General features: G+C 48.0%; 1 protein-coding gene across 5 annotated transcripts in view; it reads right to left on the reverse strand.

Annotated features, from left to right (window-relative positions):
* Nucleotides 1–3187: 3187 nt before the first annotated feature.
* ASXL1 (ASXL transcriptional regulator 1) overlaps nt 3188–12792 on the reverse strand; it is a 78943-nt gene continuing 69338 nt past the window's right edge. For 3 of the 5 annotated variants that reach the window (XM_008995553.6, XM_017971855.4, XM_035298120.3), the window contains exons 7-12: nt 12459–12611; nt 11006–11169; nt 10812–10908; nt 9526–9631; nt 8598–9231; nt 3188–8075 (exon numbers count right to left, since the gene is read on the reverse strand). In XM_008995553.6, the coding sequence (XP_008993801.3) occupies nt 5166–8075; nt 8598–9231; nt 9526–9631; nt 10812–10908; nt 11006–11169; nt 12459–12611 (4064 nt within the window). In that variant the 3' untranslated portion in view covers nt 3188–5165. The remainder of the gene's footprint in view (nt 8076–8597; nt 9232–9525; nt 9632–10811; nt 10909–11005; nt 11170–12458; nt 12612–12792) is intronic. The other 2 variants (XM_078371135.1, XM_054255136.2) reach the window with 1 other exon arrangement.

A 12792-nucleotide genomic window follows, 5' to 3' on the forward strand; every position in this document is an offset into this window, starting at 1 on the left:
AAGGGCAACGGACTGAAACCAAATCCCCAGAACAATCTCTAAGTGCTAATTTGGAAAACAGAGCAAACATGATCCCTGGTTCTGAACCTTTAGTGCTTAGCATCCCATTCTATCCCAACTCTGGATTCCCACCTTGAAGGAAACAAAAGGGCTACTTTTCCCAAAGAGAATTATTTGTGATTTTTTTTCATCCCATATATATGGTTTAGGTTAACCTTTAAGGAAAAATTGTAGGAATATGGCTGGGAACACAACTGGCCATCATGGATTTAAAAACAACTTTATGCATGTTAACTGCATACATTTTACTGCTAAAATTCCGTGTGCATGTATATATATGTACACACATTCATGGCAGTTCTTAAAACCTCTATTTGTAAATAATGACATTCTTTTTGTCACAGAAATTCTGTGCAGTAACCTAATATATAAAATAGAGAAGGGTGTGACTGAGGGGCCGAGACTCACTGAGACAGGACAAGGTCCAGGCACAGCAGAAGTCGGCCCTTGACGCCTCCCTTTGTCCATGGATGTGGGGAATCAGGGCAGCAAATCCTCAGTTAATAACACGGAAAGTCCTTGTCCTACCTAAAATGATCACCACTGAGACTGTTGAAACTATGACTATTAGAAACCCACAACCTGGGACAACAGCTCCAGACCAGACCCTGCTGGCCAGCCCGCACACACTTACCTCCTTCCACAGGAAATACTGCGGTTCCGAGGGAGCTCTGGGATTCCCAGGAGAAATCTGCCTGAGGGCAGAAAAGCGCTGGAGTCTGGCTTCTTTAAATGGGTCTCCACACCACTGTTAACAGTGGACAAAAGACTTCATCAAATGGGAATGTCCCCTCAGAAAAGTGAACTAAAATGTACTCAATGACAAAACAGGCAAACCTCCCTTTACGAAAAACACGAAAACATGCATATGCTATTTTTACAACTTAAAATGCACTAAGGAAGCTTAGTAGTTACAGGAAACCCAAGAATCCTTGTAAAATCCTGTCTTCCCTTAACTGATCTTTTGTATAAACACAGATTTTATTAGGTTTATTCTCAGCCAGTGGTTCTTAAATCAGGGACCCTAAGGAGCTGGTAAATGCTGACAGTGTGCAAAACTTTGTGAGGCCAAGTGTGGTGGTGGGATCGCTTGAGGCCAGGAGTTCAAGACCAGTCTGGACAACATAGCAAGAGCCCATCTCTACAAAAAAATTTAATATTAGCTGGGAGTGGTGGCATGAGCCTGTAGTCTCAGCTACTTGGGAAGATGAGGTGGGAGGATCGCTTGAACTCAAGAGTTTGAAGCTACAGCGAGCTGTGATCACGCCACTGCCTGAAAAGAGGGAGACTCTAAAAACAAAAACACTGTATGTGCATTCCACGGAGGGAGAGTTTCCAAAAACAGGTTAAGACCCACCCGTATCAGGTAACACAGCACAGACAACTGTGGTACAGGGCGGTCATCTACGTCTTGTGGTAGAGATGTTCATTCTAGGCTTTCAAATTGACCAGAGACAAGAGGAAGCATAAGGGCGTTATCCAATTTTGGAGCAATCTCCAAAGTCTCACATCCTGCCCCTTCATGGCTTCGGACAATACCCACACGTGAGAGCAACACAGCCTGGGGCTCCTCCTCTTAGGGAGACAGGGCAGGCAGATGCTTTGGCATCAGGACCCCTGGTGGACACCGGCGGCTGTTATTTAGCATGCACGAATACCCACATCCCCCTCTCTTAACACAGTCTTAGGGCAGGCTGGATAGCAAACAAATGACGCCTTGCCAGGTCAGTACCATTCTTCCTTCCTATATTCTGAAACATGATTTTCCTTGCCCTTTGGACCATGAGCAAAATAAGCCTTCCTTACCAAATATTCAGTCTCTAAACTCAGGATAGCACTCAACTTTTGGTCAGGTCTGTGGCCCAAGACCAAAAATCAGGGTCCAAAGTAACTTCACAGTCTGCATGAGCCCCTCAGCGCAGTGGGCAGGCCTACATCCTGACGGCTCCCCTCTGGAGCAAGAGTGAAGTCGGCGGCAGTAGCTGTATAGACTCCTACTGTGAGTTCACATAACTACGACTGTCTTGGCCTGCTATGAACTAACAGTCATCATTTCCCAGGTGGCAGGCACTAATAACCTCATGAAGTAGAACTATTATACCTATTCACAGATCAGAGGTGGCAACCAGGTTAAATAACGTCCAAGACCACAGAGCTGATGTGTTGCAGAGGCTGTGCTCTAGAAGTCACTGCATCATTCTGCCTCCCTGAGCAGATACAACAGGCCATGGAAGTCCCAATCCGGGACTGTAATGATTCGGAGCTCCTGCAGACGTAAGTGGCCAAATGGATTCTGTAACACAAGGACACATCACCACGACCAGGCAGTTGCCCAGTCACTACAGGGCCCCTGAGCCATCGACTCTCAAAACGGCATGTCTAACAAACAGCAGGACTATAAAGTGGCAGCTTCAACTGTCCAAGGGATATCCCACCAAAGTTCTTCCTCCAATTCACAGGAAAAAATTGATGAATATATGTTTAAACTCCCATGTTTTTCTCCTTTGGCTTATTTATATACTAATAAAATTATTTTTGATAAGCACAAAGTCAATGTATTGAAGTACTCCAGAGACGTCCGAGGACTTCTCAATCAAGAAGGCAATCCCCTGAAGCACGTCATCTACTCAGGCTCACTCCACTAGCACCAGACAACCCACCCTGGGCCAGCACCTTCCTCTCACTGCCACCAGAGGTCACAGAAAGAGGTGCTCATGGTTAAGGTTTTTTAAGTTCAGAGCTAGTCACCTCCCACAGAAGACCACTGACCATTAGGAAGCCACTTGGGAACCTCAAACTCAGTGAGACAATTTGGATGAGCTGCAGAGGGATGTCGCAGTTTATGACTTTCACTCACAAAGGGGAAACCTTCTCATTGTTCCCAGCAGATTGCTGACTGCAGTCTATGTGGGAAGTCTGGCAAGCCATGGACAGCTAAAGATCAGTGAAGCTGCTAAGTCATTCCTTTAGACCTAACCTACCAAAAGAAGAGCTCCAAGCATAAGAACAGTAGCTCCAGAGCCAAGGTGGGGAGAGCCGGCGTCTACTCCTTCCCTTCCAGCTCTGCACTCCAGCCTGACCTTCCCACACCGGCGAGGCAGCCACAGAAGATGACTGGGACCACAAGTGCGGGTTGTACGGGTTTATTGTTCCAATACCACAACAGACATACAAAAGCAGTGCTTTCCCTGGGCAGCCCCATGGACCAGATCAGTGTCAAACTGTGTACCCTTGAGTGTCCCCCAAGGTTCCAGCAGAGGGAAGAGGACTGGACGTGCTTGGGCCCCTGTTCCCGGTCTTTGGTAAACAGACGCTTAAGTTGACAACTTGGACTTGGCCAATACTGAATTCTAAATCACATAATTGGCAACTTCTCACTCATGCTTCAGATGATGAAAACGCCACATCAGATTAAATGAGAAAAAAAAAACTTTCAGATAAAATTAGACTTGAAGTCATACAGATTTTATCCTTGACCTAAATTAAGCAAGGATCCTCAATTCTGTAATAAGTCGAAAATACAAGAAATAAGGCAGGGAACAAGGCAAGAGAGACACATGCAGGGGCACCTACTTGCCAGGAACACGTTGGGAGAGAGGCAGGAGCAGGCATGGCTTTGTTTGTTCCCAAGCCTGCCCGATGTCAAAAGTACGTCAAAAGGAGCCTCACGGTCCCAGGAGAGCATGGTCCCAGGTATTGCTGTGACAGGTGGTGACCCTGGAGCCAGATCTGGAAGGCCTTCCTGGGGGCTGCCCAGGGAACTCACCCATGAATCCAGAAGCACTTAACACTGGTGGTGATTTGTCACATATGGCAGCGAGCAGCCATTAAAGGCTGTAGGAGGAAGAGAGGTGTGAGAAGCAAGATGCGTTTGCTCATGGTGTGGGCAGGCTGACTGTGGCTCTGCAGGCTGCAGCAGATCCACCCGGTGACCCGACAGGGCATCGGGCAACCTGGCAGGTCACAAGTCAAGTATTTCACCCTCACGTCGAGCAGCACAGCATTCAGCGGCTCTGACAACAGGTGTAGAGAAGTAAATTACACCACTTTAATGCAATGATGCTGAAGATGTAAAATTAGGAAGAGACATTCATGTTCTCTGTACAATACATCCATTTACAGAATTGGCCAGTACTGTGTACAACATATAAATACATGATAAAACATTAGAGGTGCATAGAGCATACTTACAGAAGCCAAAAAGTTCACTTTATACATCCAAGAATAAAGAGTTAAAAATATAAAAATAAGAAACACACACTGCGCTTTGAAATGTAAAATGACTTTCACATACACAAGTGCGTGGAGATGCCCACTCCCATAGGGTCCAAAGTGACAGGGAAGATGTCAAGCAGAGGAATTCACCTGCAACCATCTGGACGGCTGACTCGCCAGGTCTACAGATGGCATTTTCACAGGAAAGACAACCCTATTCCCCAACCCCATTGTCCAAGCAGAGCTATTCAAGGTTCCAAATGATCCTGTGGGCTAGTGGATTGCACCAAGACAGAAAAGTCCCAAATTTGCTTCAGCAACAGAACTAACATCAAACTCGCTCCATCAACTGGCAAATGACTCAACTGCGACCCTAAGGTCAGCAGGTGCTCCAGCCCCCTGGTGGGCAATGATGGGAGTTACTTCAACCCTGTGCTGGCTTCCTTCCAGACCAACAACTCCCCAGAGTGGCAGAAGAAAAGATGGCAGGGAGGGGACAGTGGAAGACTGGCATGTCTACTTAGTTCAGGTAGGTTAATTCCCTTGGTAGAGAATGCAACCTTCTTGCTTCAGTTTCAAGTCCCTCTGGGAGTCAGGCAGCACCTCCCACCGCCCCGACCCTGCTCCCTGCCACATCAGGCTCTGTCTGCAGGAGAGCTCAGGCTGGCTGGCTTTGGGCAGCCCAATGGGTTATACCCAGAAAATCCCTCCAGCAAGACCAGAGGGGTCGACAAGTGACAGAGGGCTTTAGCACTATAAATTTGGGGGAGGCAAGAGTGCTCCCGCCTAAAAAGAGTATTGTATCAACGGTATTCTGTATACAGATTTAAGATCAATCATTATCAAAATACACACACTAAATAGACAATGCTTCCCATGGCCATAATTTATTATCTCACCACAAGGCACAACACACAGAGCTTTGAGGGTCCAATACAGTCATCATGGCAGAACGCACCACAGCCTTGGCACATGATCATGGCTTTCAGGCTGCACGCACACTGGAGCGAGATGCTTTCCACCGTGCTGCTGTCAGTGAACATTTGCAAGGAAAGTGACGCACTGTGGCTCGCACCAAAGTTTGCTTTGTGGCTCAGCTGCACCACACTTCCAGCAAGGCCTTTGGGAAAGGTGGGAGAGCTAGAGGAATAATTAAAGCTGGTGGAACTCAGTTGGAGTTTAGAAAGCTTCCCATAAAATGCCTGTTTGATGCTGAGTTGGGAGGGGAGAGAAGAAGGCTCCAGAGGCTCAGTGAGCCCCTTCTCTGGCTCTCGGGGTAATTTCCAGAAGGGCAAATCCATGACAAAGGGCATTGCTTGCAAGTGACCCACCAGTTCCAGAGGACTATGCCCAGTAGCTTTTCGGTTCTCGGCATTTGCCTTAAGAGGACCCCCCACAAAAGTCTTCTCATTCTTGATGCTGCCAACAGAGGCAGACTGTGGCTTTGGAGCCCAGTCTTCCCTGGAAGTCTGTACCCCACCAGACACGGAGTTTGTGCTTGGTCCTGACTTCCCACTGGGAAAAACTGGCGGGATCTCAGCAGGCAGAGGCATCGGGTCTGTAGGCCTGGGGCGCTGAAGAGTTGCAGCCACATTCCCAGAGCCAAAAAGCTTCTTCCCTTGGCCTGTAACATTGCCCTGATCACCCAGGGCCCGACCTGTCTGCTCTGGACCAAAGGAGATCACATTTGGAGATGAGAAACAAGGCGTTCTCGAGGTAGTAAGATCTCCTGAGCCCTTGCCTGGAGCAGCATTTGAACTACTGTCCTGTGACACGGCACAGACCTCCTTCTGATCTTCACAATTAAAGGAAGAGAACTGCTTTTTGGAATCCATTTCTTCCAGTTTCCTAGAGGAAGTAATCGGATTTGTCACTGGATGGCGGGAGTCAAAACTTGGGACTGTCTTGGAAATCTTCTGGGGTGCTCCAGGAGCCTGGGTGGCCTCTATCCTGGCAAGTTCAGTGCTTGTTTCACAGTTATCTGGTAGAAGAGGCTCCTTCAAAGCCCTTAAAGAACTGGGGCTGCTTCTACCATCCATGCCACTGTTTTCTCCAAGATCATGTAAAGATCCCATGCTCAGGGAGCCATGGCTCTGCACTTTTGTGAGCGGTACTTGTGGGGATTCTGACAGGCTGTCATCGTGGCCTGGTGGAAAAACCTTCTCTAGGGGCAAGTTACCCTGCAGCAACTGCATCGCAAGAGGGTTAGTGGCCTCCACTGAGGACCCAGGCCTGGACAGACACACGGCTCTTGGCTGGTACTCAGTATTGGCCAGCAGTAGGGAATCTGGGGTCTTCTGGGGGACTGCACATACTCGAGACACCCAGCTCTGAGGAACAACCATCCTATCTGTCCTTGTAACCAGAGTCAGGTCACCATTCACCTTGGACACTGAGGCAGATTGGTTCCAACTGGGTTTCTCATTCTTGTCCACCGAAGATCCCTTTGTCACTGCAGCTTCACTAGGGTCAGCCTCACTGCTGTCCTCAGTGAGGTGACCTTCAAAGTCAGAGGCTGTATCTGTGGACTCACTGTGAGGACTCAGTGCTCCAGAGTCTCCGTTGATTTTCAGCTTTTCAACGTCCCCTTGTTGACAGCCACTGCCAGTGCTGTCATTGCCTCCTCGAGACGGCACAGTCCAGAGTGAAGTAAGGCTGTCAGCAGGATCTATACGCTCCTCAGCTGTCAAATCCCTAGGCAATGCAGGAAGGGTGGAAGGAGCTTTCTCCCACTCTTCTCCAAGCTGGGGCTCAACAGATGGTACATGTTCTCTGGATTCTGGTTCAGGCTGTTTCGCTACCTCATCATTCGATGGGATAGGTATCCAGTGCACACAACTGCTAGAAACGAGAGCCTTGGTTTTCAAGTTTTCTTGCCTAGTATCACTTTCCCTCATAGGAGGGCATGAGTCACCAAGCCCTAGTTTGTCATCAAATGGTCTGTTCTGCAGGCAATCAGTCAATGGGGATTCAGGTGTGGAACTGGGGGTCACATTTACAGGGTCCTTCATAGTGGGATGACTGTCAAGAGCCTGGCCAGTTCCTCTCTCTAGTGTATCATCTCCCAGTAGAGATGGAAAAGGACCATTCTCTGTGGGAACAGTGGGTCCCCGTTCCTCCCCATCACTTTTCCAGGAAGTGGTGCCAGACTCACATTCAGTTCTAACAGCCAGATGTAACTTAGGTTGCTCCATTAATCTCTCAGCTACTGAGGTTTGGGAGGACAGTGGGGGCAAGGCCTGGCATGGCTGGTCCCCAGTGGGAGCAATGTGGAGTTGGGAGGCATCTTCTGGCCCATTTGTGAATACAACTGGAATCCTCTGTAGTAGGCAGCTTTCCTCCTTTCTCAGAGAAGCCAGGTCCTCTCTCCTAGCTCTGGACACGGCAGTTCCAGCCTGGGTACGCTCCCCGTTTAGAGGACAAGGCGGCAGTAGTTGTGTTCGCTGTAGATCTGACGTACGCTTTCCAGGGGTGCTCGGGCCTCCCCTGGGATCAGGGTGGCCACAGGCCTCACCACCATCACCACTGCCGCCGCCTCTACCGCCTCCCTCATCGGTGGCCCCGCCGCCACCTCCACCCGGGCCACCCCCCCCTCCGATGGCAGTGGTGGCCGCCTCTCTATGGCAGTGGTGACCTCTCGCCCCTCGGACCTGCAAAGCACGGGCTTTAATGTCTGCGAGGGTCCTGGCACCGGTCCAGCCCCGGCAGGAGGACTCCGTGATGGGGACGATCCGGGGGCATATCTGGTAAGTGGGCTGACCTTTAACCACCCAGGGTGGTTTGATACGTGAAAGTTGAATCTGCAAAAAAAGAATCAGAAAATAGTTTTAACTGACTGGGTGATCTGACCTAGGGACTGTAAAGCAGAACTAGGATTCTAGTAGCTTAAGGGTCATGGCATAGAGAATCAAGTAATTTTCTTAAAACAATGAAATAATCATAGTAAAATAACTGCCATAACACCACACCATTCAGAGAAGATTCTGCTCAAGGGCTGTTACCTGCCACACTTCTAAATTTAATTTCTGGTGGAACTGTGTGAGTCACTACAGCAAAGAATTTAACACTATCTTAAAAAGATTTTAAAACCCCAAAGGATTTTGACCTCTCGAGATAACTTCAACGGAGTGAACAAAAAAGTGAGGAAGAAACGAACTTCATCTCATTAAACTTTAAGGCTGTCTCAAGAAAACTTCTCTCACAAAAAGCTCTACATTCCCATATAATTAACTTCAGGGCCCCAGAGTAAAAGGGCTCTATAATCTCATGACCCTCAAAGAAAACCTGGCTCCAGGGCAGCCAGGATTCAAACAGTCTCCTACCCGGATGGGCGGGACTTTGGGCTCCTCTTTAGTGGGCTGTGGCTTTTCGGTGTGAACACTTTCAATTGTGTTACGAAAGGACTGACGATCTTCAAGCCGCGGCTTCTTTTCGGGAAAGGATGCAGAGGCCGTCTGCTCAAAGGATTTCCTCTTCTGATCCTTAGGCTCCTGATCCACAGTCTCTTGAGGCAGGGGAGGAATTCTGTCTGGAGAGGCAGAGGCATGTGCCAAGTTGTCTGGCTCAGTCTGGATCCGGGAAGCCACAGACTCAACTGGGAATTCGGGACTCTCTGGGTCAGGTGCTACAGAGGATGCTCCTGGCAGATGGGGACTGCTCAGCCCTGCTGGGTCAGTCTTAGCCTCCCCATCCTTGTAGAGGGGAACATCTGAGGCCACAGATTTTGTATCCTTAGCAACCCCTGCTTGTTCTGGCTCCTGCTTTTTGTACAGATTCCTTCTGGCTCTGGTTCGGAGATCTGGCCGAGAGCGTTTCTTAAAATGCCCATCTCGCTGTCGGGCGGCTGGACCACGCTGTGTACGCACTGATTCTCCCGGGACACACAAGCCACTTTTGATTTCAGCCTCTTCCTGGCCCACATTCTGCTGCAATGACTCTTCTTTGGTCAAACCCAGCCTGCAAATCAGAATCACACCATCAGTTTCAGGCCAGAGTGGACATGTCTCTTATTTCTATGAATAATATGGACCCAGAAATACAGATATCTTAGAACAAAATAAATCTGTGTGTGGCATAGCACTACCCATAGAAAAACTGTTAGCTTCACTGTGAATGGCATTAAGATAAATGACCCAAGTGTCACTGCAATCTCCACATTCTTGTCCAATAGTAAGTATACACTATTTTGAGACCATCTACCTCTATCCCCTCAAAACCCCAGACCAAGACTCATAGCTCCAACTGCCTTACTTCTGTCCATAGTAGTCTTCAAAGAACTTTTCTTTCCATTGTTCCACCTTCTTTTCCTTCTCCATTTCCTGTCGTATCCTGACTTGCATCTCATGAGTAAATTCACCTAGGGAGAAATAAACCTCTTCTAGTCATTGCATTCGGGATATTAACATCTGTCTTAAGGACAGCTGAATTTCCCAGTTTTAAAACAACATGTCTCTTCTAGAGGCGCTCTCACATCACACTCTTACAGGGATAGAGCTAACAAGTCTACCGTAAGGGAAATTCACTCTTCGTAAAGTGAGAGCAAGCAACTCCTTGATCAAAAAAGCAAAACAACAAACAAAAGAACCATTCTTAACTTTTTGTCTACACAGAAAGTAACACAGTAAGCCTGACTGTTTACACTTAGAAAGGCCTCCATAAAAGAACAGCCCTTGGCTGACATCTGGGAATTTAGATTTCAGGAGGGCTCCCAACTGCCCTAACTGATAGCACTTGTTCACTGTGCCTAAATTGTTTATGCAAACAATATGGCTTACGCTGAACATCTGCCTTCCTTTTGGGAATCTGGAATCTGGGTATGTGCCAAGCAGTGGCTTCCTACATGATCAGCCCCTGACAAAAACCCTGGGCAGCAAGTCTTTAACAGGTTTCCCTAGTAGACATTTCACACATGTTGTCATATTAAATGTGTCCTGTGTGACAGCACTGAGAGAGAACCTTGGAAGCCAACACACATGGTCTGCTGGACTTCACCCCATGTGCCTCTCCATCTGCTGATTTTACTTTGTAGTATTCTGCTATGATAAACCATAGCCCTGTATGTATGACTATATGCTGAGTCCTGCTGCAAATCAAACCTAGGGGTGTTCTTAGGGCCCTCTCAACACTTTTGCTATAAAATTAAATTAGCAGAAGCTAACAATCACTCCAAGTGACAATGCCTAAAAAGACAGAGCATGGTGGAACTAGTCAACTCCACAGTCGACTTTCCTCTATCCTTCCAGACGATGCCATGATTACTGGAATGAATAGGTATTTATAGTTTTAATGATAAAAAGGAGATGAAGAATGAATATATACATACACTATATGAAAGTCTAAACCTAAACACCCTGTTATTTCTTCAGAGCTGTGTGGCACATTAATACCTACCACATTTATTAGCAATGTGAGGAAAGCCTGTCTTACACTAAATAACCCTCTGAGAAGAGCGAGCTTGGGTTCTAATTCCCAGGAGACACGCAACACCACACACAGAAGGTGCATCGCAGGCCGCCTGAGATATCAAGTCTACTTACCATCAGCGAGGCGCTCCCGCCAGCTCTGGGCCGCGTGGGTAAAAAATTCGTTATTTAGTGCACTGCTGCTGAGACGCAACAGGCCATCTGTCCCCACCTAGAAGGATCAAGGGAAAAAAAATCCTAATAAATAAACTGAAAAGAGAACAGAAGCCCACCCAGAAAGAGGCAGAGGGGAGGTTGCCCAGGTGCACCTGTCTGTCTACTTCAGGCAGGAGGAACAGGAGCTGCTGCTGGAAGTGTGAGGGTAAGGCATGGAAGGTCCGAGAGTTGATCAGGGCACGGAGGTTGGTGTTGACAAGAATGGACCCAGGTGTCTCGAAATCTATTTCTTCCCCTCTGTTGCGCTTCATTTGACCTGTGATTTTTGAAGCAAGGAGAAGCAAGGTATAGATTCAGCTTTTTAAAGGAAAAAAGCAAATGCCAATTCATGGGAAAACTTTGGTGGCAGCACCCGAGGTACCCAGAACTTATCTGCACACCCTCTGCTCAACTGTCCAGTCCCATCCTGACCTGCATGTTACAACTGTTCTTTCCAGGTTACTGTCATTGCCATCAGACCTAGGAGAACACTTGGGCTTATATCCCCTTAGACAAAACTCTGTACCGTGCTGTGTCACAGCCTGAAAGGACACTTCCCACAGAAAGCCAGGCAAAGGGCAGGTTCTGAGCTTCCCTCCGAAGCTGGAGAACAGGCTCCACACAAAGCTCAACTGGAGAAATGATGGAAATTGTCTAAAAGCAAATCTAGTTAGTATACTACAGAAAAATCTGCAGAAGCCTTCTGTGAATGGGCTGGAGAGGGATGATCTCTATGCAGAAATGTACTAAGGACTGCTCAAAGCCAACCGAAATGCTAATACCTCTCACAGAAGCCTCAGCAAATGTTACTTTTATCTGGAAAACTCACTAGGAATAGAGACCTGTGAGATCTCAGATTGAGCACTGCTGATGAGCTGGAAAAGCAGCAAGACAGCAAACCTAGTTCCTACTTGGGCAAAGGTTTACTCTAATTCTCAAAAGCAAAGGCTTGTCTGCTTAACAGTTTCATGTGGTTCATCTACAAAAAAACCAGCATGTGGGCCATTAAGAATTAAATCCCGAAAGAGCAAAGAGCATACCAGCATTGCAAATAACCCTAATGGGGCTGGGGCGTGGTAGGGCGGGAGGTTAGATACAGCTACTAAATTTGTTTGCATCTTCCAGGACTCAACACATGCTTCCCCTAGGTTGTAAAAAAGGAGCATCTGATAGAAACTACAGATGTTGGGAACGAATGTGGCAGGAAGCTACTGAAGAAAGAAAAGGGGTGTTAGAATTCTTCACTGAGAAGCTCAGAAGCGGTTCTCACTCACTCAAACACTAACTAAGCAGTACAGGGCAGGCACAGACTGGGCCTACAGAGACATACGAGAAACAATGTGGCATCATCTCTGCCTGAAAGGAGTTCTCACACAGTCTAGAAGAGAGCTACAAATGAAATAACCAAATTACAAGGTAAAAATAAACAGCAACAACAAAAAACAGAGGGCCACCCAAGAAGTAAAAATAAACTGGTAAAGGATCTAGAACAGAAGATATCATCTTCTCGCTAGGCCTGCAGGGGCCCCCCTTTACAGGCAGAGAAATGAGTGCCAAGCCACTCACCTGTGGCTGGCTTCCGGAAGCCTCTCAGGAGCGGGGCAGGGTCCTGGGCGACCTCGGCCTGGCCACGAATAGCAGCGCTGCCCAGGGCCAAAGAGCCGCTGCTGCTGCTGGATGGGCTGCCGCTCTCGCCATCGGCGTGGCGGCCCGAGAACCCTGAAGGCACAGCATTCCACTGGTCAAAAGTATCACAAGCCGCGCCCATGGCTCTCAGACAAGCTCACTTCTCCCAGCTCTCCCTGAGATGCTGCCAGCAGTACTGGGATGCTTCCATCACCCAGCCTTGGGCTAAGAGAAACCACCACCTCATGGTCTGGCTCTAAAGTATCACCTTACG

This window comes from Callithrix jacchus, chromosome 5 (assembly GCF_049354715.1).
Source record: "Callithrix jacchus isolate 240 chromosome 5, calJac240_pri, whole genome shotgun sequence".
NCBI lineage: Eukaryota > Metazoa > Chordata > Mammalia > Primates > Cebidae > Callithrix > Callithrix jacchus.